This window comes from Zonotrichia albicollis, chromosome 21 (genome assembly GCF_047830755.1).
Source record: "Zonotrichia albicollis isolate bZonAlb1 chromosome 21, bZonAlb1.hap1, whole genome shotgun sequence".
Lineage (NCBI taxonomy): Eukaryota > Metazoa > Chordata > Aves > Passeriformes > Passerellidae > Zonotrichia > Zonotrichia albicollis.
Genome location: NC_133839.1, coordinates 2,389,222 through 2,415,592, shown reverse-complemented (window position 1 = coordinate 2,415,592; position 26,371 = coordinate 2,389,222). Strand labels below are relative to the sequence as shown.

The following is a 26,371-nucleotide window of genomic DNA, read 5'->3' as shown; positions in this document are numbered from 1 at the left end:
GGTGGATGGAGCCGGTGATGCGTCAGGGACTGCTCGGGCCGCGGTCACAGCCCGCACTCAGCACCTGCCTGGATCCAGCCCTGGGGCCCGCAGGACGCTCGGCTGTCCCGCACGAGAGCCCCCGGCCATCAGACTCTTTAAAAATTAACTTATTACAGCGCTTTCCTGCCCCGGGGCCCGGCCGTGCTCTCGCTCCGTCCCGAAGGCCCCGGGCCCGCTCGGCGGGAGGCGGCGTGTGGGGCCGCGGGGCCCGGCGGGCTGAGGGGCGGGAGGGTCCCGTAGCGCTGCCCGGGGCCGAAGCTGTTCCAAGGCCCCTCCAGGGCCTTTGCCGGCAGGAGAGAGCCCGGAGCGGTGCCCGCAGAACGAGGAGGCAGCCGGGGACGGGCTCGGCCCCTCAGACACACCAGACATTAAAGCCAGCCATCGGTCCAGCGCCGCGTCCGCAGCTTCTCTGTGAGTCCTTGAGCCTCGGCAGGCAGGGCAGGGGCTGAGCATCAGGATGGAGCAGGGGTTCCTCTCCTTCCCGGCCCCCAGCAAAGTTCTGGGCACGTCCTCAGCAAAGTTCTCCGCGGTTCAGCCACCTCTGGCCGGAACTCAGCCCCCGGGATCAGGGTCAGCCCCAGCACAGCCCCTGAGGCAGCATCGTCCTCCTGGGCCCTGGCACGTCCCTCCCTGCCCGGGGCTGCTCTGCCCCTGGGAACCCAGAGCTGCCCCCTGCACTTCCCTGCACCCCAGGCAGGTGCTCACACAGGCATAAACAGGGTTAATTTCGATCCCGAGTCCAGGCCGGGGTGGGGAAGGGGGTGTGGTACCTGCTGGGCCCCAATGGGGTGGGGGGGGAACAAGTTTCAATGCCAACTCTCGCACCCCAATCCCTGCTCAGAGCTCCCAGGCACAGTGGAGCTGAACCCTTCTGCAGCCCCAGAGCAGCTCAGCAGGGACTGGGCTCTGCAAAGCCCTGGAGATGCCCAAGATCCCCTCCCCTAAAATGTGAGGAGAATCATGCAAATGCCCTCTGTGACCATCAAAGTTCTTTGTGCTCCAGCTTCTCACCCCAACCCAATCCAGTGTGAGAGCCCAAGGAGCCACAACACAAAGGGACCGTCTCTCCTTTCCCAGGAGAGGGCTTCAACAAGAAGAATAGAGAAGAACAGCTTCTATATAAAATTACTCCAACCTTAAGTCAGAGCAACGTCAGTTTTCAGGTGATAGATGAAGCCAGACTAAAGTAAATCCACTGCAAGCAAAAAAATCAGGTTTAATTGCACTTTATTTTCCAAGAAGTGAAATGCAAATCCCTCAGGGTGTCTATCTGTAATGGGGAATGAGAAGTGGAAGTTGTTTTTATGAGCAATGATCACCCCTGGGACCCTGCATGGATGGGTCCAGAGGCCACACGAGGGGCACTGACACTCAGAGCAGCACAAGCACCCCCAAAATCCAGTTCCAAACACCCTCACATTGAGCACTGAGTGATGCCCAGGAAGGCCCAGCTCAGGTCACCCTGTCACAGGCTTTGGTCTCTGCCCCAATTTCAGCTGCATTTGGCAATTTGTGGTACTGAGGATGGGGCACAGGGACCTGCCACACCCCAGCAGCAACAGCCAGTGTTCTTTTGGGTGTTTTCCTCCCAAGAAATCACCTTTAGGGGGACAGAGATCTGATTCCAGTCAGAGACTGTAAAGGCAGGTGTAGAAACAAAACCATAGAATTAGTAGAATTAGTTTAAGTCCTTTGATTTTATGCAGGGGTTTATTTTAAAGACTTCTGGGATGAAGTTGTGTTAGTGCCCATGAATGGAGAATCAAAGTGCTGTGAGAGCCCCAGGCTGTTTGCCCAGCTCTGTCCTCACTCCTTTCCCCTCCTGGTCCCCTCAGAGTGCAGGGAGACCCCAGCCTGGCCAGCCCAGCCCCTCTGTACAGTGTCACTGGTGCTGGGAGGGCCACACTTGAACAGCAGCACAGCCAAAGGCACGGGAGAGGGGCTGGGCTGTGGGGAAGGACTGCCCAAGCACAACCACACAGCACAGCCAGAGCTGGGGGCTGCTCCCACAGGGAAACACAGCCAGCAAAAGCAGGAGCTGAGCTGTGTCTGACACACAGCAGGACTGGGCTCCTTGGACCATCACAGCTCCTGTGCCACAGCCCCCCTGAACCACCTCAGCCCCCAGGGGCTCACAGAAACACCTGGCTGGGATTCCTGGGGGAACCTCCAGTGGCACATGGCTCAGACACAGTGGGGAGAGGGTGCAGAGTCCCTGGGAGCCACCTGGGGACTGAGAAACATCCAAAGACTTCATCACTGGGGAAGGAGATTTTAGTCTGATTTTTTAACAGGGTGTTGCCACTGCAGGCTCCTGCCAGAGTCGCTCTGCTGAAGCTCTTCACCAAGTTCCTATTTGCAAAAGGTTTGAGAGTAATGAATCCAGGGCTCAGGGGAGGGGGACAGGGGGTGGCTCCTGCACTCAGCCCAAGCCCAGAGTGTTGGGCAGCTCAGCGTGACACGTCTGAGCACGCACTGGTGGAGGAAGAGCCCCCTGCTGCCAGGTCACCTGCACAGCCACGAGTGGCAGAGGAGCCCCCTGCTGCCAGGTCATCTTCATCATCATCACCGAAGAGCGGCAGGGGAGGGGGACGCCCCTTCATGCTCTGCAAGGCACACCAGAGGGAAACTGCTCAGCCCCAGCAGCTGCCTGGCATTTCCTTATCACCACACAAACTGCTCTGCAATCTCTGCCAGCTCTAAGGAGCCTCATTACCCAAGTTTTTATTTCTCATGTGATGGTTTGCTGTTCAGATTAGGTTTAGATTAGATAGCAGGAAAAAATTCTTGATGGGAAGGAATGTAAAGCATTGGCACAGGGTGCTCAGGGCAGTGTGGAGTCACCAGCCCTGGCAGTGCTCAAAAAGTGGGTTGATGTGGCACTCGAGGACATGGTTCAATGGTGAATGGTGCCACATGGATGGCTGGACTTGATGATCTTAAAGATCTTTTGCAACCTTGAGGATTCTGTGGTTCAATGATTCCAGGCTAAAAAGGACTGGAGAGGGGCCAAACACTAAAAGCCTTCAATTAACCTGGCAAGTCCCACTGATTTCATGCCAGCAGAGTCTGTCACCACTGCCTCAGCCAAGCCAGCCCCTCCCAGCTCAGTCACCCACCCCAGATACTCCTGATTTACTGATTCCCCCAGATACTCCTGATTTACACAGGGAATGGATGGGGAGCCCTGGGCTCAGCCAGGCCCCCACTGCCACAGGGAGGATGTTACAGATCAGAGCAAACACCCAAACACATACCACCACCATATCAATATCCTCCTCTTCCTCCTCCTCCTTGGGAACCTCACGCTCCAGTGGTTCAGGAGATGCTGTTTCAAAGTTGTCATCCTCAAAGAGGCTGCAAGGAGATCAAGAATGAGCAGCTGGCTCTCAGGGGATGGCATTTGCTTGTACAAGTTCTGTTGCTGAGAGATGGCAAAGCTTTGGCACTGAGGGAAGCGTTTGTGGCAGGTACTGCTCAGCAGTGCAGGGCAACTCTGGGCCCTGGCAGGCACCAGGGTCACTGCACACCCCCCTGGCAATGCTCTCCACTGCCTCCAGCAGACAGGAGGCTGCTCTGGGGCTGCTCCCAGTGCAATGTGCCCAGGGCAGCCTGGTCTGTGCCAGCTCCTGGCTGGTGCCACCCAGTGCCAGCCCCATGAGGGGGCTGCAGCCCCAGCCTGTGCTGTCCTGCAGCAGGGACACACCTGGGCCAGCTGCTGTCCCAGCCCCAGCTGACCCTGGCACCCAGCACCCCCCTCACCTGGAATTTGTGTGCCTGGGATTGGAGCCCAGTTCCTGAGATCCTGCAGCTTTTCCCAGTACAGCTGAGCCTGGCTCTGCTCTGCTGGACACTGAGGCAGGTTCCAGCTCAGAGTCAGCTCCATCCCATGGGTCTGTGCCATTCTCCTCCTCTCCATTAAAGGGAGGAGGTTCTAAACCTCCCCCAGCCTCCTCTGCCTTCTGCTCCACAGCTGGAGATGCTGGAGGTGCTGCCTCATCCCCCTCTCCTGGCTTGGCTCCTGCAACAGAAGGCACAGCAGAGGGATCCCGTTCTGGGCCAGCCCTCCTGATGGGAACACTGTCCAGCCCCTGCTCCAGCCCAGGAACAGGCTGTCCTGCAAGCACAGGCTCCTTCTCAGCATCCAGGCTGGAACCAGCTGTGGGAGGCAGATGCTCCTGAACCTCCTCTTCCTCTGTCACCCCACTGCTGAGTGTCTCCTCAGGAGCTCTGGGCCCAGCAGGGTGAGGAGCAGCCTGGCCTGGCTGCAGGGAGCCTCTGGTCACTCCCCCAGGGTCAGCTGGGGCTGCAGGGCTCTGGGCTGGGCTGTGCTGCAGGGCCTCTCTGTGCTCAGTCCTTGCTCCAGGGGATCCCTCCTGTCTCCCTGCTCCTGTGCCACATTCCTCATTTTCACTGCCATGCTCTGCTTTCTCCTGCTGCCTGCTGAGCAGCTGCAGTGTCACAGTCTGGAAAAGGGAGCAGAGAGAACACAATTACACCCTAAATACAAACCATCCCAGATCCCTGAATCACCTCCTCCTACCAGGCTGCTCTGCCACCCACAACAAATCCTCCTTCACTTATTTCAGTCTCACAGCACAGGTTGGAGGTTTCAGCCCAAGGCTCTCTCTCCTCCACCACTGCCATACCTTGATAGTGTTCATGACCACCCCCAGGACTGTCCTGCCACTGTACATCTCATCCAGCTCAAATTCTCCCCGAAGAGACTGAAATACACCATTCATGATCTTCTTTACCTGCAAAACAGCATGTCAGGAAACAGAGATACAATTCATTAGCATGGGAAGCACTCAACACCAGGCACTTCTCCAAGGGAAGGAACAATAAACCCAAACACACACAGGTAATTTTTCAAATAATCAACTTTCCAAACCAGAGTTCCTCACCACATCAGGCCACCTTAACTCAGACCACTCTATGTGACCCAAAGTTATCCCCCCAAACTGAGGCAGGCTGCACAAAGCCAAGGCAGACTGGCACTTCTTTCTTATTTTAGTTTTTAAATCTAAACCTCAAATGTAGAGTTTTAATAAGAAATATAAGCTAGGCAACAAAGTGGGCTGCAGAAAGATGGAGTAAGGCTGTTTACAAGGGATGGAGGGACAGGACTCAGGGAATGGCTCCCACTGCCAGAGGGCAGGGCTGGATGGGATATTGGGAATTGGGAATTGTTCCCTGTGAGGGTGGGCAGGCCCTGGCACAGGGTGCCCAGAGCAGCTGTGGCTGCCCCTGGATCCCTGGCAGTGCCCAAGGCCAGGCTGGGCAGGGCTGGGAGGAACTGGGACAGTGGGAGGTGTCCCTGCCATGGCAGGGGATGGAATTGATGAGCATTAAGGTCTCTTCCAACCCAAACCATTCTGTGTGCCCATGACTCTAGGATAAGATCCCATCCCTTCTTCCTCTGTGGACTGTTACTACAAGCACAGTGCTCTATGGAGAAAATGAACTTTTTCCTTCTTATGTCAGTTCAAAGAGAAATAATGCAAGGTAAATGCATTTGCTGAGGAAGGAGAAGTCTGGAGGGTCCAGCTCACTTGCTCAGTGTAGTCTGCAGGGGAAGATCCATCCTGATGCTGGTGCAGCTCTCGGAGCCGTTCCTCGTAGCGAGCCCTCAGTGCCCCCATGTCTGCCTGCAGGGCTGAGAACTGCCAGGGGAGAGGGAGAGAGGCCCCCTCAGAGCTGCCCCCACAGCACAGCCCCACCCAGGCTCACCTGCAAGGGCTGCAGTGGGGCACTGACTCTGAGAGGGGTTTTAAGCATGGCACAAAAGATTTGGCTGAAAGCAACAGCACCAAAATAAGGACAGCCAAGCCAGCCCTGGAGAGTCACAGTTGTGTCATCAGCTCCTCAAATGCCACCAAGAATAGGTGGGTGCAGCATCACTGAGATCTCAGTGAGATAAAGGCTGGGCCTGTTCTTATTCAAAATTATTCCTTCCCCACCAAATTCTGGAACTCCCATCCTCATTATTCTGGACTAGCCTGAGGTTGATGTTCCCCGCACTCCAGTTCCCATCCAGCTGCAGTGTTATTCCTTTACCTTCTCTTGGATAGGCTCCAGCTCCTCCAAACGTTGCTGAGCCTCAGACAATTTTTGCTCCTCTGCTTTTTTCGAGTGTTTGAGAACTGTGAGCTGAAACACAAGAAGCAGAGCAGGTCCAGCCCCTGGCAGTGCCACCCACTCCAAGCAGCCACTCAGGACAGTGCAAGGAAGTGGAAGTTGTAGCTGTTGCTGCAGTTCAGCACTATCAGCACCTTGGCTCTCCCTCCTCCATAATAAACCCAACCCAACACCTGCACATGGCCAAGATCAAGCTCCACAACAGGCAGGGAGTTAAAGCCAAGCCCCAGTTAGGTGGGAGAAGACTGCTGGTTCCAGCTGCTGGTGTTTAGTGCCCATTACAGCAATGAAGATCAGCTCTTTACCTTCTCTTCCAGCTGGGCCAGCTGGTGCTGCAGGGAGTCCCTCTGCTCACACAGCTCCTGGCACTGCCGGGCGTGCTGCTCCTTGGCTGAGTCCAGGGCACGCTCCCACTTGGCCTCACACTGGGACTCCAGCTCTGCCTGGATCACTGACAGCTGCCCAAGGCACAAGAGACCATCAGGAACACACACACACACAGATCTGTGTTTGCACAGGAGGTGAGAGCCAGGGCTGGACACCCACAGACAGTGCAGCCACCAGCTCACACCCACACCTCCCACTTCAGCTCCAGCCACAACCCCCCAGGCTGGCTCAGATCTCAGACCTCTTGGCACAATTCTAAACAACCTTTCACTCCTCACAAGTCCCATTTTCTTCTCTCTACTACAATCTCAATTTGGTGCCTCTCCCCAGTTTGACACTAACCCAAGAATTCAAGCAGGTAATGCTTTCATTCTTCCCCTAGCTGAGCACTTTCACATTATTGCCTGCTGGGGGCTCCCCCAGGGCCTCCAGACCTGGAGCAGCTCCCTGGGTCCCCACCTGCTCTGCTGCTGCCTGGTCAGTCGAGGTCCGGGCCTTTTTCAGGAGCTGCCTGAGCTTGTCCAGCTCCTGCTGGTACGACCTGCGAATCTCCTCCATCTCCTCCTCTGCCTGAGCTCGCTCTGACAGAGATTTCTTCTTCCTCTCTGCAAGATTCTGCAGCACAGAACATGACACACAATAGGCCAGACTGCACCAAAGCAGCTTGTCTCCCTCAGGCAGAAGGAGGTTCTTTGGACAGGGAATTTCATCACTTGAAATCAAGCTGAGGCTATCTCAGAGGTAAGGAAGGTTGACACATTAGTGGGTAAGACATTAAATAAATAAATAATAAATTTTAAAAATTAAATAAAAATTAAATAAATAATAATGACTAATAAAATAAACAATAAACAATAAGTAAATAATAATAAACAATAAGTAAATAAATCAAAAATAATAAAAATAGCAAAACAATAATCAATAAGTAAATAATAAGTAAATTATTCAGTTTAAATAAATAATAATTACTAATAAAATAGTAATCAATAAAAATAATTTTTAAAAAATGAATTAACATAAGCACAAAGGCTCTACCAGCCTGCAGATGAGTTAAGATTTACTTAATTTCCATATTTAAAAGCAAGAAGCTTTGGGTTTTGGGTTAACCTTCAGTAAAACTGAAACTGTGTTGCTGGCACAGGACATACCCTTTCCAGAGTCTCCTTTTCCACCCTCAGGTCTGTCAGCTCTTCCTCCAGTGCTGCAATTTTCATATCCAGCTGTTTGCGGCTCTGCTTCTCAGCCTTGAACCTGCTCTGGGTGTCCTGGGAGGATTCCTGCAGCTCTGCAAACAAAGCCCCATCTCCCTGTGAGCTTGGGTGCAAACCCCACTGCAGGGGAGCACATTCTGGGGGCTGATGGGGAGGAACAGAGACTCCAGCACAGTGCAGTCAACAACCCCACTCGTGCCTGCAGTGGGGACTGGGATTTATCAAGAGCAGCCTGTTCCAGTGCTTTGCAACCATTTCTGTGAAGACATTTTCCCAAGATCCAACCTAAATTCCCACTGGCCCAGCCTGAGCTGTTCCCTCTGCTCCTGTCCCTGTTCCCTGGGAGCAGAACCTGACCCTCCCAGCTGTGCCCTCCTGGCAGGAGCTGTGCAGAGCCACAAGGGCCCCCTGAGCCTCCTTTGCTCCAGGCTGAGCCCCTGCCCAGCCTCTCCTGGGGCTCCAGCCCCTCAAGGTCCTTCTCATCATGTGGGGTCCAGAAGTGACCCCAGGGTTCAGGGTGGGGCCACAGCAGTGCCCAGCACAGAGGAATGAATGAACACCTCAGGTTTATCTCAGCTTTCCATCCACTGGAGCATCTCTGGCTGCTCTACAGGATGTTGGATAGAAAAGCCAAGAGGTTGTTCTACAAAAGGCATCCCTACAACAGGATGATTTTGTTTGTTGAGTCATCCCACTTTGCCTTCAGTGGTGACAAGGATGCAAACCCCTCAGATATTTCAGTGCATCCATATCCTTCTTCCATCCCCTGTGCCTGATCCTAGGGAAAGCAGGAATATACCCCAGAAGACAGGAAAAAAAAACAACTTATCAAAGAAAAGAGCCATGAAGGAGCTCTCACCTGCCACCTGTGCCTGCAGCTTGTTGAGCTGTGCCTCCTGTCTCTCTGCATCCTGCACAGCACAGGAGAGCTGCTTCCTCAGGTCCATCTCCTTCTTCTGGTGGGCAGTGAGCTCCAGCTGCAGCTGGGAAACCTGGGCTGTGGCAGCTGCCAGCTCCTCTGCAACTTTGGCCTGGAGCACAAAATGGAGCATTTTGGAAAATGGAAGGGGGAAAGAAAAGGGGTGTGTGAAGAAGCAGCAGAATTGTTCTCTCAGGAAGAGCTGGGAAAGGGTTGGATGCTTTATCAAGGACATCTCCAGAGTGAGGAGGCAACACTGACTCTTCTGCCATGTCAGTTTTGTCCAGACTGACTAGAAAGCTGCACAAGGCCACCAACAACCTCACCACCACATCAGCTCAACCCAGTGAGTTTTTCTGAAAAGGTTAAATAGGTTTAAGCCTGGTACCAGTGCCTGGTGGCTCTGCTCTGTTTTCAGGCTATGAAAACATCTATTTGAGTAAAAAGCTTGGGTTCCAACATCTAATTGTCTTCCATAAGCTTACAAATCACTGAAGAGCCACTTAAACACAGGCTGGTGCCAGCCAGGAGAGCAGAGCACACAGCACGAGGTCACCCTGGCTGCCCATGGGCAAGGCTGGCATTTCCCAGCACAGCTCTCAGTCATTTGGGGCCATGTTTAGGTTTAGGATTGCTGAGAGTCAGTGATTCACCCAAAAGCAGGCACCAGCACAGCTTGTTAGACAACTTGTAAACAATGTTAGCAGGGGCTCAAGGCATCGAGACAGACACAAAGTCCCATTCCCAATCCTGCTGAGTGACACACAAACCTCAGAGGGTGCTCTGCAAAGACAGAATTTGCACAGGGGATCCCTAAACAGCTTCCACACCTCTGCCCATTTTGAGATTCCCAACAGATTTTTCATATTCTTGAAACAGGTAAGGTCAGGAGAACTGGATTTTCTCTCTGCTTTATTCCCCTCAGAGAATTCCCTCCACATGAGGACCAACACCTTCTGGCACAGAAGAACTGTGAGCAAATTGTTCCAGCAATGGTGATGATGAGGATGTGCTGACCTGGAGGGCTGGGATACCACAGCACTCATTTTACAGAGGAGGCAGCATTTCAGAGAGTGGCCAAAACCAGATCTGCTTTCCTCCTGTGCTTCCATAAACGTCCCCCTGCTACACTGACTCCTGGCTAAACCAAACCCCATGGCACAGCTCAGGACACCTGAAGGTTATTTTAACCCTGGCCCCTGTCTTTAATGGCAAATAAAGAAAACAAAATGAGGAGATCCTGTGGCAGCAAGTGTTACTAGACAGAAGTTTCTACAGAGGATGCTTCATGTCCACAGCTCAGCTCCAGCGTTCAGGAGTCCTGGGTGGCCTGGGCCTGTCTGCCAGTGATCCTGCTCTCCATGGGGAGGGAACAGGCAGCAATGTGAGAGAACTCTTGCAAAGGGCTCCCCAAGAAAGAGGGGGCCAGTGGGGAGACCCTGCCAGCTCTAAAGCCCTTTTCTAGTGAGGGATCATTCAAGCTCTGAGACAATTCTTTCCATGCCAATCGGTTTCCAGCTCAAGAGGAAGCTGGGCTGGCACTGCCCAGGGCACACCCATGTAGCAGCTACACAGTCAGCAGACTCTGCCTCACCTGGTCCCAGCCCCGATCCACTGGCAGCATGTGCTGGGAAGAGAAAGCAGCAACAGGAAACAGGAAGGGTTAAGAACACAGCTGGAAAGGCAGAGGCATTCATCAGCAGAAAAGCAAAATGCTTCATATAACAGGAGCCTAAGGCATGCCAGAGAAGCCTTTAAATTACTCCAAGGACTGTAAAAGCTTAGACAGGAAAAGGGAGTGAAGCCTGATGTAAAAAGAGAGACACTAAAGGTATCCTTAGGGTATGTCACACTGCAGAGCTGGGAGCAGACCTGCACTGCAGAGGTGGGGAATTACTTATGGGTCACAAACCCTCACCTAAAGCTGTGACTTGCTCTGCCTGGGCTAAAGACCCACAACCTAAAGCAGTGAGCAACCAACACCTCAGTGACAATGGGTACAACCAAACAAATGGTGAGTAAACCTGTGTGTAAACAATGGGCAAACAGCTTCCAACCAATCCTCTTAACTGGGGATTCAGGGACTGCAGGCCCAGGGCAAGCTGGGTTAGACAAAGGGAAAGGAAGGAATACCAGCCTTCATATTTACAGTCAGTACTCCCACAGAACAAGAGGGAATCTCCCAGTGCAAGGCAGGGCTTTCCTGGCCTGAAGCCTGTCCATGGAACACCATCCCTGGGCACTGACTGCTCAGCCAGGGGGGTCCTGCTGAAGATGAGGCCCAAAAGACTCCTGAGGATCTTGTACTTCCAAAAGATGACTCCTCCCCAAGTTTCATTGTACCAGCAGGATGCTGTCCTCACTGAGGAGGGAATTCAATTTATTATTTCAGTCTGATTTATTTCAGGCTAGAATCTCTGACACCCCTACATATTGTGGGTCTGGGGTGGAAAAGCAGCCCCTTCCCTGCCTGCTCTCAGCACTATCAGCCCTTCCCTGCTCTTCACCATCCTTTGGAAAGCTGCAGTTCTGCTCAGCTTTAGGTGCACCAAGCTGTGGTTCTCACACAGAGGAAGCATTTGTCACCTCACATTTCAGGATTTGTCACCTCACATTTGAGCTGGAGAGAGCCAGCTCAGCAGCAGAGCACAGAGCAAGACTGGACTTGGTGCAATTTAAGAAGGCAGTGCTTGAGAAAGCAGAGCAGGCACCATGCAATGGCAGGGCCAGAGCAGCACTCCTGGGCCAGGCTGGCCTGCAGGGACGGTTCAGGGTATGCAGCCATGCAGAAATGCATTTCACTGCTTTAAAAGCTACTTCCCAACAGCTCCTGTCATAAAAGCACAGAGTGTTACTGGGAGAAACAAACAGCTTCTGATTAGCATTAAAAAAAAAAAAATCACAAAAATGCAGTGACGAAACTCCAGCAGGAAATACATTTTTTCTTGTATCCATATTCACTCTATGTGTTATATAAAAGGAATAAAACCCTTCTGCAACTATCAGTGCAACTAAATAACTGAAGTATTTCCAACTCAAAAGCCCTGTGATACACAATTCCACAACACACTGGCCACATGTCTACACAGTTAACAATAAATCAGACACTCTCCTACAAAATAACAACATTAAAGTTATGACAGCATAAAATGGTTACATCTCTGTGATGCTTTGGTCATGAAAGCCATCAAAACATCAATTTTTTTTTTCTCAAAACAAAGTTCAGAACTGCAGCTGCCTTCTAAGAAAACTGCCTTGACTAACAAGGCCTCAGCTTGTTTTAATGCAGAACCCTGGCTTTGTTCATGGCACTGTTACCTTCTCCTGCTCTGCATGCAACACTCTTGCCTGGGTGCTCTCGTTTGTGGTCTGCAGGGAGTGGTTCCTCTGCTCCATCAGCAGGTTACTCTGCTCCACATACCTGTGAACAGGAGACTCTGTGGGATTGCTGCAACCACAGGGCCAGGAGCCAAGGGCTCCCACAGAACAGGAGACATCCCAAAGCACAGGAGGTCTGTGCTGAACTCATGACAAGTCCCAGACAATCTGATGTGCTGATCCCAGAGGGGTGGGAGGGCTGTGCCTGGCACAGCAGAGCTTTTATCAGCTGGGGTAAGTGCTTTGCCTCTCTGAAAATGTTTCATGTTCCAAGAGTTTTGGTAACTTGGTAGCACCTGACCTTCACAAAGGGCACCACAATTTCTTCACCTCACTAAAAAGCCAGCAAAAATAAAGTAACTCCCAGGAACAGGGCAAGTGTGCTCAAAAACAGCATGAGGATTTTGTTCCCCATTTACACATTACTGTATGCAAATCAGAGTTTTGGGAATAAGCCCTGCAGAGAAGGTGGGAAGAATCCCACACTTTAAATACATTACAAAAAAATTCAAAATATCAGAATATGGCTGTCTCCAAACAAACACCCCTCAGTTATACCCAAGTGTATGGAGAATGCAAGGAGGCTCCCAGCCCTTACCTCTGGTTGCGTTCAATCAACTCACTGATCTTCTCATTCTGCTCCTCAATCCGACTGCTCTTCTCAAATATCTCCTGCTTCAGCCTCTCATTCTCCTAAAGCACAGCTCAGCATCAATATTCAGCTCACTCAGATTTCCTTGCAGCAGCTCCTAAGCCTTTGTTTTGCACAGGCAGGACAGTGGTGAGGCTCATCCCTGCTGTGGGAGCAGCCCAGGGAGGCACCTGCCACAGTCAGCAGAATCCTGGCACAGCACAGGGGCTGCCAAATCACATTCTAGAAAATCTTGTGTCTGGTTGACTTCTTTACCCACAAACCCCAAGTTTTTAAGGCTGCTGCTTAGAAAGGCTTGAAAGCATAAAATTAAATGGTGAATAGCAGAAGCAGGTGGTTTCTACAATGTGAACTTCAGCTGAAGGCTGGGGGCTAAATCCATAATGGTTTGAGAAGCTGAACTTGTCCCACATGAACAAATCAAAGCCCATTAAATACCCACAACTCTGACTCAGAAAACACCCAAACCCCAAAATGCTGAGAGGAGCTTTTTGAAAGGGGAAAGAGGGATGGAAATCATTCTAAGTCTCATCCTCATTCTGACCACACAACAGCAGAAGCCATGGGAGGCTGGACATTTGCTCTCCTTAGGGACAGTGAGAGCCCCAGGTGCTGATGGCAGTGACAGCAGCTGCCCGTGCCCACCTGGATGATGCGCTGGATGTTGCTCATGATCATGGAGGCCTCCATGGTGACAGAGGAGATGCCAGGCAGCAGGGAGCTGTTGGCACTGCTTTGCTTCTTCAGCTCCTCCACCTGTAGGGAGAAACCATTCTTAAGCCATTTGAAATGAATTTATGGGTGCAGGTGAGAGTCAGACACGTGCAAAGAGGCATTTCACTGTTCCTGCTGCTCAGCTGTAGGGAACAGGCACTGAATCAAGTGTGACACCTCCCAGAGGGCAGGGAATCCCCCAGGCTATGCACCACATGATGTTCAAGACATTAAGACAACACTTTTCCCCAAGCCTAAGCTTTGTTTTTACACAGCAGCTGAACTGCTGCCACTTGAAGGTGTGATAATATTGGAATTTTACTCCTTTATTGTATGCAGGCATTTCAATAGGGTCAACTGCTCTCAGCACACCTGGAGAGCAGAAATGTCCTGGGCAGCCAAGTGATCCATTTTACCCATACCTGGGCAGCCAGGTGATCCATTTTACCCATCTGATCTATTTTACCCATCCCTGGGCAGCCAGGTGATCCATTTTACCAATCTGATCCCTTTTACCCATACCTGGGCACCCATCTGATCCATTTTATCAATCTGATCCATTTTATCCATACCTGGGCAGCCAGGTGATCCATTTTATCCACGACTTTGCTCACAGCCAGTCGGATTTCAGTGTTGTGCTGCCGAGCTTCTGTCATCAAAAAGGAAGTGACATCTCCAGGAGCTTGAAAGGAAAGGAGAGAATTTATAGTGACAAGGGGAAATACCTGCAGGGACACAGCAAAAGCTGGGTAGCATGAAGCCTGCCACCAGCAAAGCCCAGAAATGAAAAGGACATGGTATCTGGAAAATGAATAATGTAGGTATTTCCCAAATAAACTCAGGCAGGTTTGAGTACAGGAAATTCTTGAGCCATGTGACAGCTCAGCTCAACAGCAAAGCCCCCAGACACCAGAGCAGCAGAGGGACAATCAAACCACAGCAGTGAAGGGCAGCTTCTGCAAAAACAGGCTCCAAGAAAGGCTCAGTTCACTCAAGACTTCACCAGCTGGGATGACAATGGTTCTTTAAATGCATTTGGTCCTTCTTAGGTTTTGCCTTTTCCAGTTCAATTCTCTCCCTGGCTGGTAGTTTTAATTACAACTGGAAGCACCATCTACCAAATTCCTTTAGTAATACCCAGCCTGAGGAAGACACAAATTCCAGCCCCTTTCACACTGCACAAAGCTCTTCAAGGCAAGAAAGAGATGAGTGTTTATTGGGAAGTGCTTGCCCCTATTTGATATTAAAAAATAACTATTTGTGAAACAGCAGAGTGGTACCACAGCCATAAATCATCATCACCAGCTGTTTATGCAGGAGCTGCAGCCCTCTGAGAGGCCCTTTAAAACATACCTTGGTAAGGAGCAGGATACATCTGACCCACAGGCTGCAGCTGAGAGGCAGATGCAGCAGTTTGGGGGTAAGCAAATGCCACTCCTGGATATGCCTGGCAGGACAAGTTCAATAGGTTAGAATGTTTTGCTGTTTCCCCATGTCCTCACACTTTCATATTTTTTGAAGCCCAAGAGCAAGGATGATGTTTGGAAAGAAAAAAATCCAAGAATTAAGGAGCGTGAAAGTCAAAATACACAGGAGTCATTGTGAAAGGAAAATAACACTTCTTTTCAGGGTTAGTTAGCTCCCACCTTCACTCAAATTTCAGCAAAACTGTCATCCTGCATTTGTGAGAGTCAGACCAGCATGTGAACAGCTCCCTCTGATGTTAATTTGAACACAAGGTTATTTCCTGAAAAGAGCTCAAAAAGCACAGCACAACCTGAGTGCAACTTTACTGCTCACTGCTGAGGAACTTGAAAGTTTTATTTGTATCCACTACAAAACCAGGTATTTACAAAGCCTGTTCATGCTCAGTTTAAGAACTCATCATAATCAGAAAATTAGCCCTTTTTGAATAAATTTTAAGAGGCATATGATGAAAACCTGAGAAAGTCAAAGAGTCACAGGAAACAGCCTGGAATTCTCACCCTTATTTTAAAGTCCTTGCTCCCAGAAATGGAGAAGACTCAGGAGAAAGGACAGAAGTGCCAATATTCTCCTTGATTTCATTTTTAGTACCTGAAAGCCTTGTGCTCCTGCAGGCAGAGCTGAATGGGGCTGGATCGTTGCAGGAATTAAAGCAGCAGAAGATACTGAAGGTGCAGCACCAGATGCTTGAGGTACTGAAAGGGAAGAAATAAAGTCAGCATGCTACAAAGCAGCTCAGAATAATTGAATTCACACAGTGTGAAATGGCAAAAAAACCCACCAAACAACCAAACCACTGAATAGACAAGAGTTTAACAAAAGCCTGTCTGCAACCTTGTGAAAATTAAATCCAGTCAAGCAAATGATAATGGGTCAAGAAAAGAGTAACTTTCACAGAAATCCCACTTGTGGCTCCACTTAAACAACCTCTTTTCATCCAAACAGAGATAGCTGTGAAGTTCACTGACACGAGATGTGGCTCAGACTGACTGAGGGCTGCTCAGCTGACCAGCAGCTGATGTGTCCATTCCATCATGGGAAGGCACACCCAGCCCCATGCTGCCCTTCCTTCACTTGGATTTCCATCATTCCCAGAAGGACTGTTCACTGGGACAGGATTTCTAACATTCCATTTACAATCCCATGGCCAATCTCAGTGCCCAGTGACAGGACAGCTCAGGCTCTTCCTCAAGCACAGGACCACAATGAAGAAACACTCCAAGGGCTGTTTTATGCTCCATGGATTAGTGGCTCATGGATCAGCCTTATCAGAAGCTTCCAGCTGATATTTCAGCTCCTGGAAGGAATCCTGTGTTCCCCCAGCCCCCCTGGGGTGGAAGGGGAGTGCAGCAGCTCCCCAGCACGTTACCTTGTGTGGACACTGTGGGCAGCACTGCCTGAGCTGGCTGGGAGGCTCTGGTTGAAGCCACTGGCTGAGTTGTCCCTCTCAGAGTATTGGGATCCTAAAAACATTTCTGCACGTTACAAGAAACACCAAAGAACAAGGCCCAAGGTCACTTGAGACAAGGTGCTACCCCAGGAACTGAAGTGTAACCTTTCTGTGCCAGAACCAGAGCACATTTCCCTGGACAAGGGCAGAGCCACTGCTACAGATCCCACTTTAGGCAACCCCCAGTGTAGGAAAAGCAGTGAAAAAGTCACCCTGCTGTGGCTGGTACCTCTATTTCTGAGTCACTGGAGTCCAGCTGGCTCCCTGCTGTCCCAGCAAGGAAAGGCAGCATGGGCTGTCCCATTTTGGCCATCCGAGAAATCAGCTTTGCCTTTGCCACATCTGGGTTCTACAAGAAACATTTAGTTACTCTCCCTTTGTCTCAGCCCAGGCTTTTGGGGTATTTACAAACACTTCCAAATCTCAGACTGAATTTTGACTCAATTTTTCAATGACTCTGTGAAAATCTATCCTTCAAGCACCAGGATTGTTAATCTGGCTTGTTTTATACATCCTCTTTCTGGGATGACAGTGCTGGCACTACAGAGGAAAATCTATCCCTGCACAAAGCACCAACAAGAAAATGTGGGAGCTCAGGAAGCTGCTCAGCAGCTTTTTCTGCCTGGAGGCACCAAGTCCTCTCATGCAGTTTTATAAATTTATCCCAAATGTCCCAATTCCTTTGTTACCTATTTTAAATTTATCCATTTATCTCAAAGACAACCAGCCTTGTGAGCATCCACATGGTCAAAGTCACTTTCATTTAAGAGTAGGAATTGGGGCTGGGGGTCCTCAGGTTCTGGTAATCACAGAATCAGAAAGGCTGGAAAAGACCTTTAAGGTCATGGAGTCCAACCATTAATTCCTGCAAAATCAAGGCCCTAAGCTGCTGTAAGGAGAACATTCCAGTGTCTTGCATGATGCTCACTTTATCTTCAGCAGTACCCAATGCTTTAAGTGAAAATGAACTTCTCTACTCAGGCTTCAAGGCAGGAGGAGGCAGCACTTACTGCAAGCTGCTCACTGATGGAGTTGGACTTGGCCCGGACAGCTGGCTCCCTGCAAAGCCAACGGGAGTGGAGTCAGCCAGGAGCAACTCAGGAGCCAACACTCTGCATTTATAAACACTGTGAAATACACCTCTCCCTAGGAAAGCTGCTTTCCCCCATCATGAGCATTTCCTTCAGCCCACACTTCTGGAACACTCTTGGCAGTGTTATCTGTAGATAAGCTCAGGACACCACTGTGGCCCATTGGAACAGCTGATTATAGAAAGATAATTTTGCTGATTGCTTTAACAACCATGTTCTGGTATAAATAATTTTAACCAAGTCCAATAAACTACTTCTGGCAACAAGAGCAGCACTTACTTGGGCTCCCTAAAAAGGGTGACTGACCCCTTTAATTTCAGGAACAGAACATAGAATTATTAAGGTTGGAAAATACATCTAAGGTTGAGTCACCAACCACTAACCCAGCCCCAGCATGTTCAGCACTAAAGCCCATCCCCAAGTGCCACATTTGCATTCTTTGAACACCTCCAGGGATGGTAACTCCACCCTGGGCAACCTGTGCCAATGCCTGACCATTCTATCAGTGGAGGTTTTCCTAATATCCACCATAAACCTCTCCTGGAGTAACTTAAGAGGTGATTTCCTCTCCCCAGTAAATTACCTGGGAAAAGAACCCAACCCCACCTGGCTATACCCTCTTCTCAGGGAGTTGTGGAGACTGAGAAGGTCCAAACTGATGCCAAGGATGCCAGCTGAGGTGAGACAGCTGCTAGAGCAGCACCCACACAGCTCAATCCCACTGGATCTCAGGAATGCTGGAATGATTTCCCTCACTGCAGCCCATTCCAACTGCTTTAATCTGGAAGTCAGCACTCAGGGAGAAAATTCCAGCAAGTCCTGTTAGCAAGCACTGCTCTGCCACATGGAGGGCACTGAGCTGGCACAGGGAGCCCACATTTGCCAAATGATCTATCAGTGCTGGGGGGCATCACCAGCATTAACACAGAGAGCTGTCCAGGCCGTGCTGCCTCTTACCCAGGCTTTGGAGGGATGGTGGAGGGAGGCACTAAAGCAGAGTCTGAGGAGAAGCCATCTGAGCTGGGAACTGGAGAAGGTGCAGGGGAATCCCTGGAACTGACACTCAGCCCATCTGAACCAGAGCCCTCCTTTGCCAGCTTCACCTTAAAAAGCATGAAGGAAAAAAAAAAGATTTTTTTTTTCTGGGTTCCTGTAAGAATTGCCATCAATTTATTTGTGATGCCACTGCCTGTGGAGCTCCTGCACTTCAAGGAAAAGCAGCCAATTGATTCAGAGCTGGAGAAGCTGAGTCTTTACATCCTCTCATTCCTCCCACAATATTCTGTTTTCCCAAGTGACTCACAAATAAGACAGCTAAAAGATCCCAAGACAGTTACAACAGACAAACAGCCTTGAGGGATTTTCTGGGTTTAGGGCTCTGTTTTGGGTTGGTTTGTTTGAATGAAAGATACACATCTTGCTGAGGTTTCTAACAGCTTCTGAGCTGGAGTTCCCACACCACCAGCAGGTTGCCCCCTTGCAGACACAAACCAGATGGAAACCAAACACGTGGCAGGGGACACTCACCCTCCTGAGCTCCACCTCAAACACCAGAGTGGAGTCTGGGGGCACTCGAGCAGCCACGCCCTGAGCCCCGTAGGCCCAGGCTGGGGGAATGATGAGGAACCTTCTCCCTCCTTTCTTCATGCCCAGCATTCCTTCTTCCCAGCCCTTTGGTGGGCACAGGCAACAGAAGAGAGAGCAACATTTAAATCAGTGACATTATTTACCCCACAGGTTCCAAAATATATAGAGATTCTTGCAAAATCCTGTTTATTTTCAATGGGCAGCACTAAACCTTTGTCTTGCCACAAATCCTGAGAGCCAGTTGTAAATCCCAGTGTTAACTTAAGAATAAAGATGCAGCTCCACCACACAGTGGCAAACTCACTCAGAATTCTGGGGAAGAATTGGACTCCAAAGAGATCTGAATTGCTCTGGTTAGATTTACAAGGCAACCAAAGAATATAGCTGTAATGAGGGACATGAGGTCAGAGCAATGCAAGCTGCCCAAGGGATGCCAGCACTGAATGGGATGGCTCAAACAGCCAGGCAAAATTAGTAAGAACAGGATAAAACAAAGTAGACAAATAACACAACTTCAATAAAAGCTAACTTGTAACAGGTCATATTTGAATTATACAGGTCATACATGAATTACTCAGGTCATGGAAGTGACCTGAACAAAAGCATCTCTGACTCAAACCCTGATTTTATGGGATAACATAAGGGAGTATCACAACACCTGGAAGAAAAATTGTTTCCTTTAGAAATAGGGTTCCCCAAGAACAAGGGAGTGGATGAAATGACTTCTAGGAAAAACAAAGGCAATAAAACTCCAACTCCTGAAAACAGAAGTTTCCTTTTCACTAAAGAGAACAACCCCTGTCTAACACTGTTGAAAAGGAGACTGGGCTCTATTGTGCAAAGCTTAAATGAGTCACTGTCACAGAGTGTTTGCCAATAAATGAAGCAGAAACAGCAAGTATGAATCCTGAACAAGATCTGCAGTAATTCAAAGCTCTGAGACTTGAATTCTTGTGATGAAAGTGCCAGAAGTTGTACCTTGATGACCTTTCCGGAGCCCAGCTTCAGCCGCAGCAGCTTGTCTTTGTTAACATTAGAGTCAAACACCTGAGAGTTGAACAAGAACACAAAACACATGGAGTTCCCAACTGCTTCAAGGTTCTGAATGCTGCTTTACACATTCCATAAACTCCTAGAATCTCTGGCTAAATGCTATTTCCCATCCCACTGCTACCAAAATTAATTCCCAGCCATAAGAGAGAGCTTTAGTCCATTTCCTGAAGCCCAATTTCATGAAATGAATGATAACTGGAGACTCAGACTTGCTTTAGGACAGGGCTGGGTCAAGCAAAGCACAGCATTAAATATTCATGTTTGAGAGTGCCCACAGAAGTTTTAAAGCATTTAAATCTGAACATAACAGAATAAAAGAAACATTAAGGTTGGAAAAGCCCTCTAAGATTACCAAGGCCAACCATTCCCCCAGCACTGCCCTGTTCACCACCACACCCTGTCTCAAGCACCACATGCAGATGGATTTTGAACATTTCCAGGGATGTGACTCCACTGCTGCCCTGGGCAGCCTGTGCCAGTGCTCAACAACACTTTCACACTTTCAGTGAGGAATATTTTTTGTAATATGCCAGAATCCCTTGATATTCTATAGGCAATAGAGACAAGTCCACTTACAGTGCCCCAAATGCCCAGAGTACACTTCAACATCAACCCCAGTACTATGGTGGATGAGCAGGCTCCTGCCAGGACTGTGCCCCCCAGCAGGGGGAGGTGGCAGGGGTGTCCTTACCTGCCCAAGGCCGTTGTTCTGGAACAGCCATCCTGTATAGGCAACCTCCAGGGAGTCTCCTCCTTCCACCCCCTGCCCTTCTCCCAGGACAAGATCCTGGCAGAGGACTGAGTCCAGGGCTGCAGAGCTGTTGCACTTGGCAATGCACACCTGCAGAGGGAAAGCCTGGCAGTGTCTCTGGCCTTTCATGACAAGTCCCACTCATCAATCTGATGCATTCCTTGCTGTGCTGATCCAGCCCACATGAGAAATGCACTCCCAGAAACACACAAATCTCCTTGTGCTGAGTGCTGCTGGTTGAACACCCTCTGCTCTACAGAACCATTGATATGCAGCACTTGGGAATGCTGAGAAGCAACAGGCTCCCAGCCTCAATGAGATCTGTTTTAATGAGCAAAACTCAGGGCAGGCTGCTCTCAGATCTGTCTCCATCACAGTTATGCACTCAGAGCTGAACTCCAGTGAAAACAAAGCTTGATTTGCCCCTGCTGTAAAGCACCATCAGCAGTGGCTGGCCCAGAGGGGAGCAGTTACCTGCTTACTGAAATCCACTGCTGCCTTTTCTGACTCAAACATGATGGACCAGTTCTGCCTCTGATCATCATAGAACGTGCTGTAATTGTTGGGCTGAACCTGGGGGAGAGCAAATCAGTTCTATCTTAGACATTAAATGAACTCAAAACCCACATCCAAAACAAGCTTAAAAATAAGAGCTATTGAAATAAGGCAGGAAGAACCCTGTTGTTTACTGCCCAAATTCAAAATTAGCCTTTATTTAAGTGCTCATTTTCATGGAAGAATTATTATAACTCAAGTATGTGAGCAAATATTAAGTGTTTCCTACATGCTGCAGTTCACACAGGAAGGTGAAGGATTTCAGAATCTCCCTTGAAGCCTGGTTCTTTGATATATATTGAGAATTTTTAAGTGAGAGTAATTTACATGTCATAGTTTATTACACTTAGGCTTCCAGAATCAGTTGGAGAAATCACTTCCTCCTCACTTCTAAACCCATGTCATCAGGACTGACTATAAAACCCATTAATTTTTCAAGGATGTGCTTATAAAAAACTAGAGAGCAAGGTCTAAGCTGGGACAGAAATTGCATTGTTTTGGAGTGAAATTTCTATCTCTCATATGAAGAAATTTGATGCCATCTGATGACAAGCTAAGAACAGTAAACCATCACATCAATTTTCTGTCAAACTGGCAGAAACCAACTTCCTGAGAGATTCCATTTTAGAGCTCACAATCTCCAGATTGTTCTCAACAGCAGGAAAATGCTGAGTGTAAATTTTCTGAGAGAAAACATTTCCTTGCTGTCATTTCCTTCTGCTTACTCACTTGTACTCTCTCAGACACTTAACTCCAAATTCTCAGCAAAAGGAATTTTGCTGGTTTTATCCAGGGCTGCAAACCCCAAACATCTCTGTGAGCACAGGTAATAATTTACCTCCTACAGGAGCCTTGGTTTGGAAATCTCCTGAGGAGGTGTCAGCCAAAGGGAGCTGTCACAGCCTCCTGTGCAATACCTGAGGGGAACAGTCACACTGGGCCACCTCCTGCCCTGTCACTCACATGTTTGATCCCAAAGGTCACAAGCCAAGGCTTAAGGAAGAATTTTAGAGCCAACCTTGTGGGTTTTGTGATCAAAAAAAGGCTTTTCCAAGGCAGAGTCTCACCGTGAGCACAAAGCCTGGGTGGATCCTTGCAGAGGTGATCTGCTGCTGCTGGCTGATGTAAAGGAGGATCCTGTACTGGATTCCACAAGGAAAAAGAACAAAAACAGGAGCTCAAAACCTCTTCAATTCTAAGGTGCTTTGTCACACACAGAGCCTAAGGCTCAGTATTTATTTGTCAAGTATATCACAGCAAAAATACTTCACACAGTTTTGTGCCACTTATTAAAACTGATTTATTCTCAAGGGGTTTATTTAGCTGCAGCAACCAAGCAAGTGAAACTCATTGTTTTACAATAAACAACATGCTTTAACTAATTCCACATTTTTCACAGTTACAGTGGAAAAAGAGGGTGCACTAACCCTTCCAGAGACAGAACTCACCACACATGGCATCAAACCATCACAGAGTTATTTAGGCTGGAAGAGACTGAATGATCCAAGATCACCCCCCAGCCCTGCCAAGGTCACCACTGACCCAATTCCCCAGTGCCACATCCACAGGGCTTTCAAACCCCTCCAGGGATGGGGACCCCACCACTGCCCTGGGCAGCTGTGCCAGGCCCTGAACACCCTTTTGGGAAAGGCATTTTCCTTCAAAAGGTTTGTTTGTGAAATCTTTTATCTTTGCATCAACCTATTGACACAACACACTGAGTTGGAAGGAGTTTTCCCAAGTACTAAACAACACAGATACGAGATTTATTGACATATTTGGCTCTACTTAACATAATTATTATGGAAATGTGTTTCCCTTTGTGCACCTGCACTGGACACAGCTCAGGGGTGAAGTGGGAGTGACCCAGTGACTGCTCCCAGCTGGATGTGGGATCACACAGGCAGCCTGAGGAAAGCTGCTTCAGCTTCCTCCTGCACTGCCTGTGCTCCCCAGCTCCCCCAGAACAACAGCTCAACACTGCCCACATCACTGACCCAGGAATTCAGTTACCAAACTAAGATTCATTTTGTTCTTGCTAAAGAAGCAACTTAGTGAGACATGAATGAGGACTTGGGGGATATAAAACATCAAATACCAACACCAGGGAGGGGTGAGAGTTTTCAAAGTAGGTTTCAAACACACCAAGTTACTGGGCACCTCAGTTCTGTGTTCTTCAAGGAACACTTGGGAAGGAAAGACGCTTTTGATACCAAATGAACAAAACTTAAGCAAAGCATCTCTGTGCTGCTGGACAGAATTTTCCCTTATTCCTGTTTCCATGTGCACAAATATGTGATCCAGTTGTAAAAGACATTCTAAATAAATACCAAAATGACATCCAGAAACACTGCAAACTATTTCAGGCACGAGTTGTAAGAGATTTTACAAACTCTCAGACTGCAGAAAAGATGTCACCATGGTGGATGGCTGAGCCCCAGGAAATCCCAGGAAGCAGAAAGGCAGCAGGAGAACAACACCAAAAGCAGAACACCTGGAGAGCTCACCAAAACACCATCTGACAGCAGTGAGCCCTCAGCAGGGCAGGGCTAGGGAAGGAAGTGTCTCTCACCTCTTTGGTGGTGTGGTTCCCCACTACAGCTGCTCCATACTTGCCTTGCTTCAAGTACTGCCCATTTGTACTGGAAGATAAGGGAGACATTCAGCTGCACAACTGCCCCTAAATCAGAATTCTTTACAGTTCAGATCCCTTTTCCCAGGTATAAAATGTCAGGCAGCCTTGCTTAGCTTAGAGCCATTCCTGCTTGCCCACAGGCAAGAGCACACATCGTGGAGTGAGCTGAAAACTCCTCTCACAGATCCAGGGCAGAAACGTTTCCCCATCAAACAGTTTTAGTGCTCTCACTCTGCTCAGGCCTCAATTCTCCAGTGCATGAACCACAGGCATCTGACAGAGCAGGATCCCAGCCCAGCAGCCAGGACACAGCTCCCAGGCACAGCCAGACCCAGAGCTTGCTCTTTACCTCAGAACTGCAGCACAGCAACTGAAACTGCTCTTGAGCAGCAACTTCAGTGCCTTGCAGCATTCCCACCATGCAGATAGGGCTGGAAACCAGTGTCTCCTCCCATTTGTGCAGGATTACTCCCCTCTGGGAGCAGGCACAGGCTGCAGCAGCAGTCACTTACTATCGATAGGCGAGCACGGCCGTGGCCGCCAGCACCGAGGGGGCTCCCGAGGCTGCCGGGGCCTTCTGGGGCTGCCCTGTGGGGACAGAGCAGGGACAGCTCTCAGAGCACAGCACGGGCTGGGGACAGCAGCACAGCACGCTCCTGCCCACCAGGAGAAACAACCCCAGTGGGAATTGCAGAGAAACCAAGACCTGAGCTCCAAATCACCCAGGTGCAGGAGGAAGGCATCCCAAGGAAAGCTCAGGGAATTGTTTGCTCTGCTGCTCCTCACAAGGGTTCTCCCCACACACACACAAGTGCTGCTGAGTGTGTTCCCCATGCTCATGCCCAGTTACTCACCAGCTGCTGTCTGACCCTTCTTGGGCTGCTTTGGTGCAGTGAACTGGAAGAAATCATTTCCCTGGCTTGAGACTGTTTGATCCAGGCCAAAGAGAGAGGCTAATCTGGCTCTAGAAAGGGAAACAGAACCATTTAACCTTATTTAACATGGGCATTATACATAATGCACACCCTTAACTAGAAGTTTGATCAGATACAAAGTGTTTACCATCACTTTGGGGCTGCAGGTTAAGTTGCTTTAGGCTAATTAACCATTTAATTTTGAATAGGCAGAACTTGTATATGAAGAGGCTGGGAAAGTGGTAAAATTGTGTTTCATTTCCTCAAAAATCAACTGAAGGTGTAAGAACTGAAAGTATACTAAAAAAAAAAAAGAAGTTACTTGAAGCAATGACTAGAACTAGCTTGACATAAAATAGCTGATTCTTACAATGGCTAAAACAATAAGTGACAGAGAAACCACCATTCAGCTCCTGGAGTTTTTTGTTTTTAAATGTCCAGGAAACAGATTCTCCCATTAAATTTTAAAATGGCAAAAGCTCTCCCAGCGAAGGGCAGAGGGTTTAATGCTGGAGGTTCCGTCAGGACACGTTGTTTGCAATTTCACTGCTTCAAGGCCAGTTCCGGTCAATCTATTGCTGATATCACGGGGCAAGGGAATAAAAAACCAAAAAATGAGACCACTACCAGTGAATGCCTTACAAAAAAAATAACTAAACTTCCTATAGAGAGGATTAGTTTGTAAGAGAAGCTCCTGGAAGGGGGCGGGGAGAGGAACTGGAGCTCTTGGAGCGGGAACAAGTCAGCGACACAAACCCGGGATGTGCCGCACGCAGCCCCGGCCCGGGGGGATCCCGGGAGGAGCCAGCGCCGGGCACGGCCCCGGAGCGGCACCGCCAGCACTGCCCACCGCTCCTCGTTAAACTGCGAACACCGAGCGCTCTGCCCCGGGACCCCGGAGCGGCTCCGCCTCCCCCTGCGGGAGGGTCCCCGAGCCCAGCGAGGTCTCAGCCCCCAGAGCCCGCCCAGGGCACACCGGGGAGCGCTCCGAGCCCCGCCGGCAGCCGGAGCCGTCCCGGGCTGCCCGTACGGCGCTCCCGCAGCGGGACACAGCGCCGGCGGCTCCCCCGGTGACAGGAGGGCAGCCCCGGCCCGGCTGCACAGAGGGCGGCCTGCCCGCCCTCACGGCCGTGGGCCTTCACCGGGGCCACGGCCCCGCGGCCTGCCCTGGCCACCGCGCCCCCCCGCTGGCGGGGATGGGGTCCCGCCGCGCCCCCGGCGCTCACCCGCTGGCCGGGGACAGGAAATCGGCGTCGTCCTCCTCGGCCGCCGCGAACATGACCAGCGAGCGCCAGGGCGGGGACGGGCGGGCGGCGGCGGCGCTTTACGGCCGGCGGCACCGGCACGGGCGGGGCGGGGCCTGGGCGGGATGTCACAGGGGGCGGGGCCTCAGTGACACAGCGTGT

The 26,371-nt window shown here is 49.9% G+C and overlaps 1 protein-coding gene across 3 annotated transcripts; it reads right to left on the bottom strand.

The window, feature by feature from the left end:
* Positions 1-1,252: 1,252 nt before the first annotated feature.
* Positions 1,253-26,351, bottom strand: FKBP15 (FKBP prolyl isomerase family member 15). 3 transcript variants are annotated; one of them, XM_074556138.1, is made up of 31 exons: positions 26,192-26,351; positions 24,906-25,015; positions 24,564-24,639; positions 23,989-24,058; positions 22,484-22,558; positions 21,336-21,434; positions 20,802-20,951; positions 20,036-20,104; positions 18,998-19,141; positions 18,428-18,573; positions 17,390-17,438; positions 16,609-16,728; positions 16,299-16,392; positions 15,521-15,624; positions 14,798-14,891; positions 14,017-14,126; positions 13,376-13,486; positions 12,677-12,771; positions 12,019-12,121; positions 10,295-10,327; positions 8,641-8,812; positions 7,719-7,855; positions 7,030-7,185; positions 6,489-6,641; positions 6,103-6,195; positions 5,598-5,708; positions 4,692-4,799; positions 3,805-4,508; positions 3,300-3,399; positions 2,552-2,648; positions 1,253-2,394 (listed from the first exon to the last, which is right to left on the bottom strand). In XM_074556138.1, exons 1-31 carry the CDS (start codon positions 26,242-26,244, stop codon positions 2,384-2,386), a joined length of 3,747 nt encoding a protein of 1,248 aa, XP_074412239.1. In that variant the 5' UTR covers positions 26,245-26,351; the 3' UTR covers positions 1,253-2,383. The 3 variants fall into 3 exon arrangements, with proteins under 3 accessions (XP_074412239.1, XP_074412237.1, XP_074412238.1); XM_074556136.1 differs by having other exon boundaries at positions 1,253-2,648; XM_074556137.1 differs by lacking the exon at positions 10,295-10,327 and having other exon boundaries at positions 1,253-2,648.
* Positions 26,352-26,371: the final 20 nt, after the last annotated feature.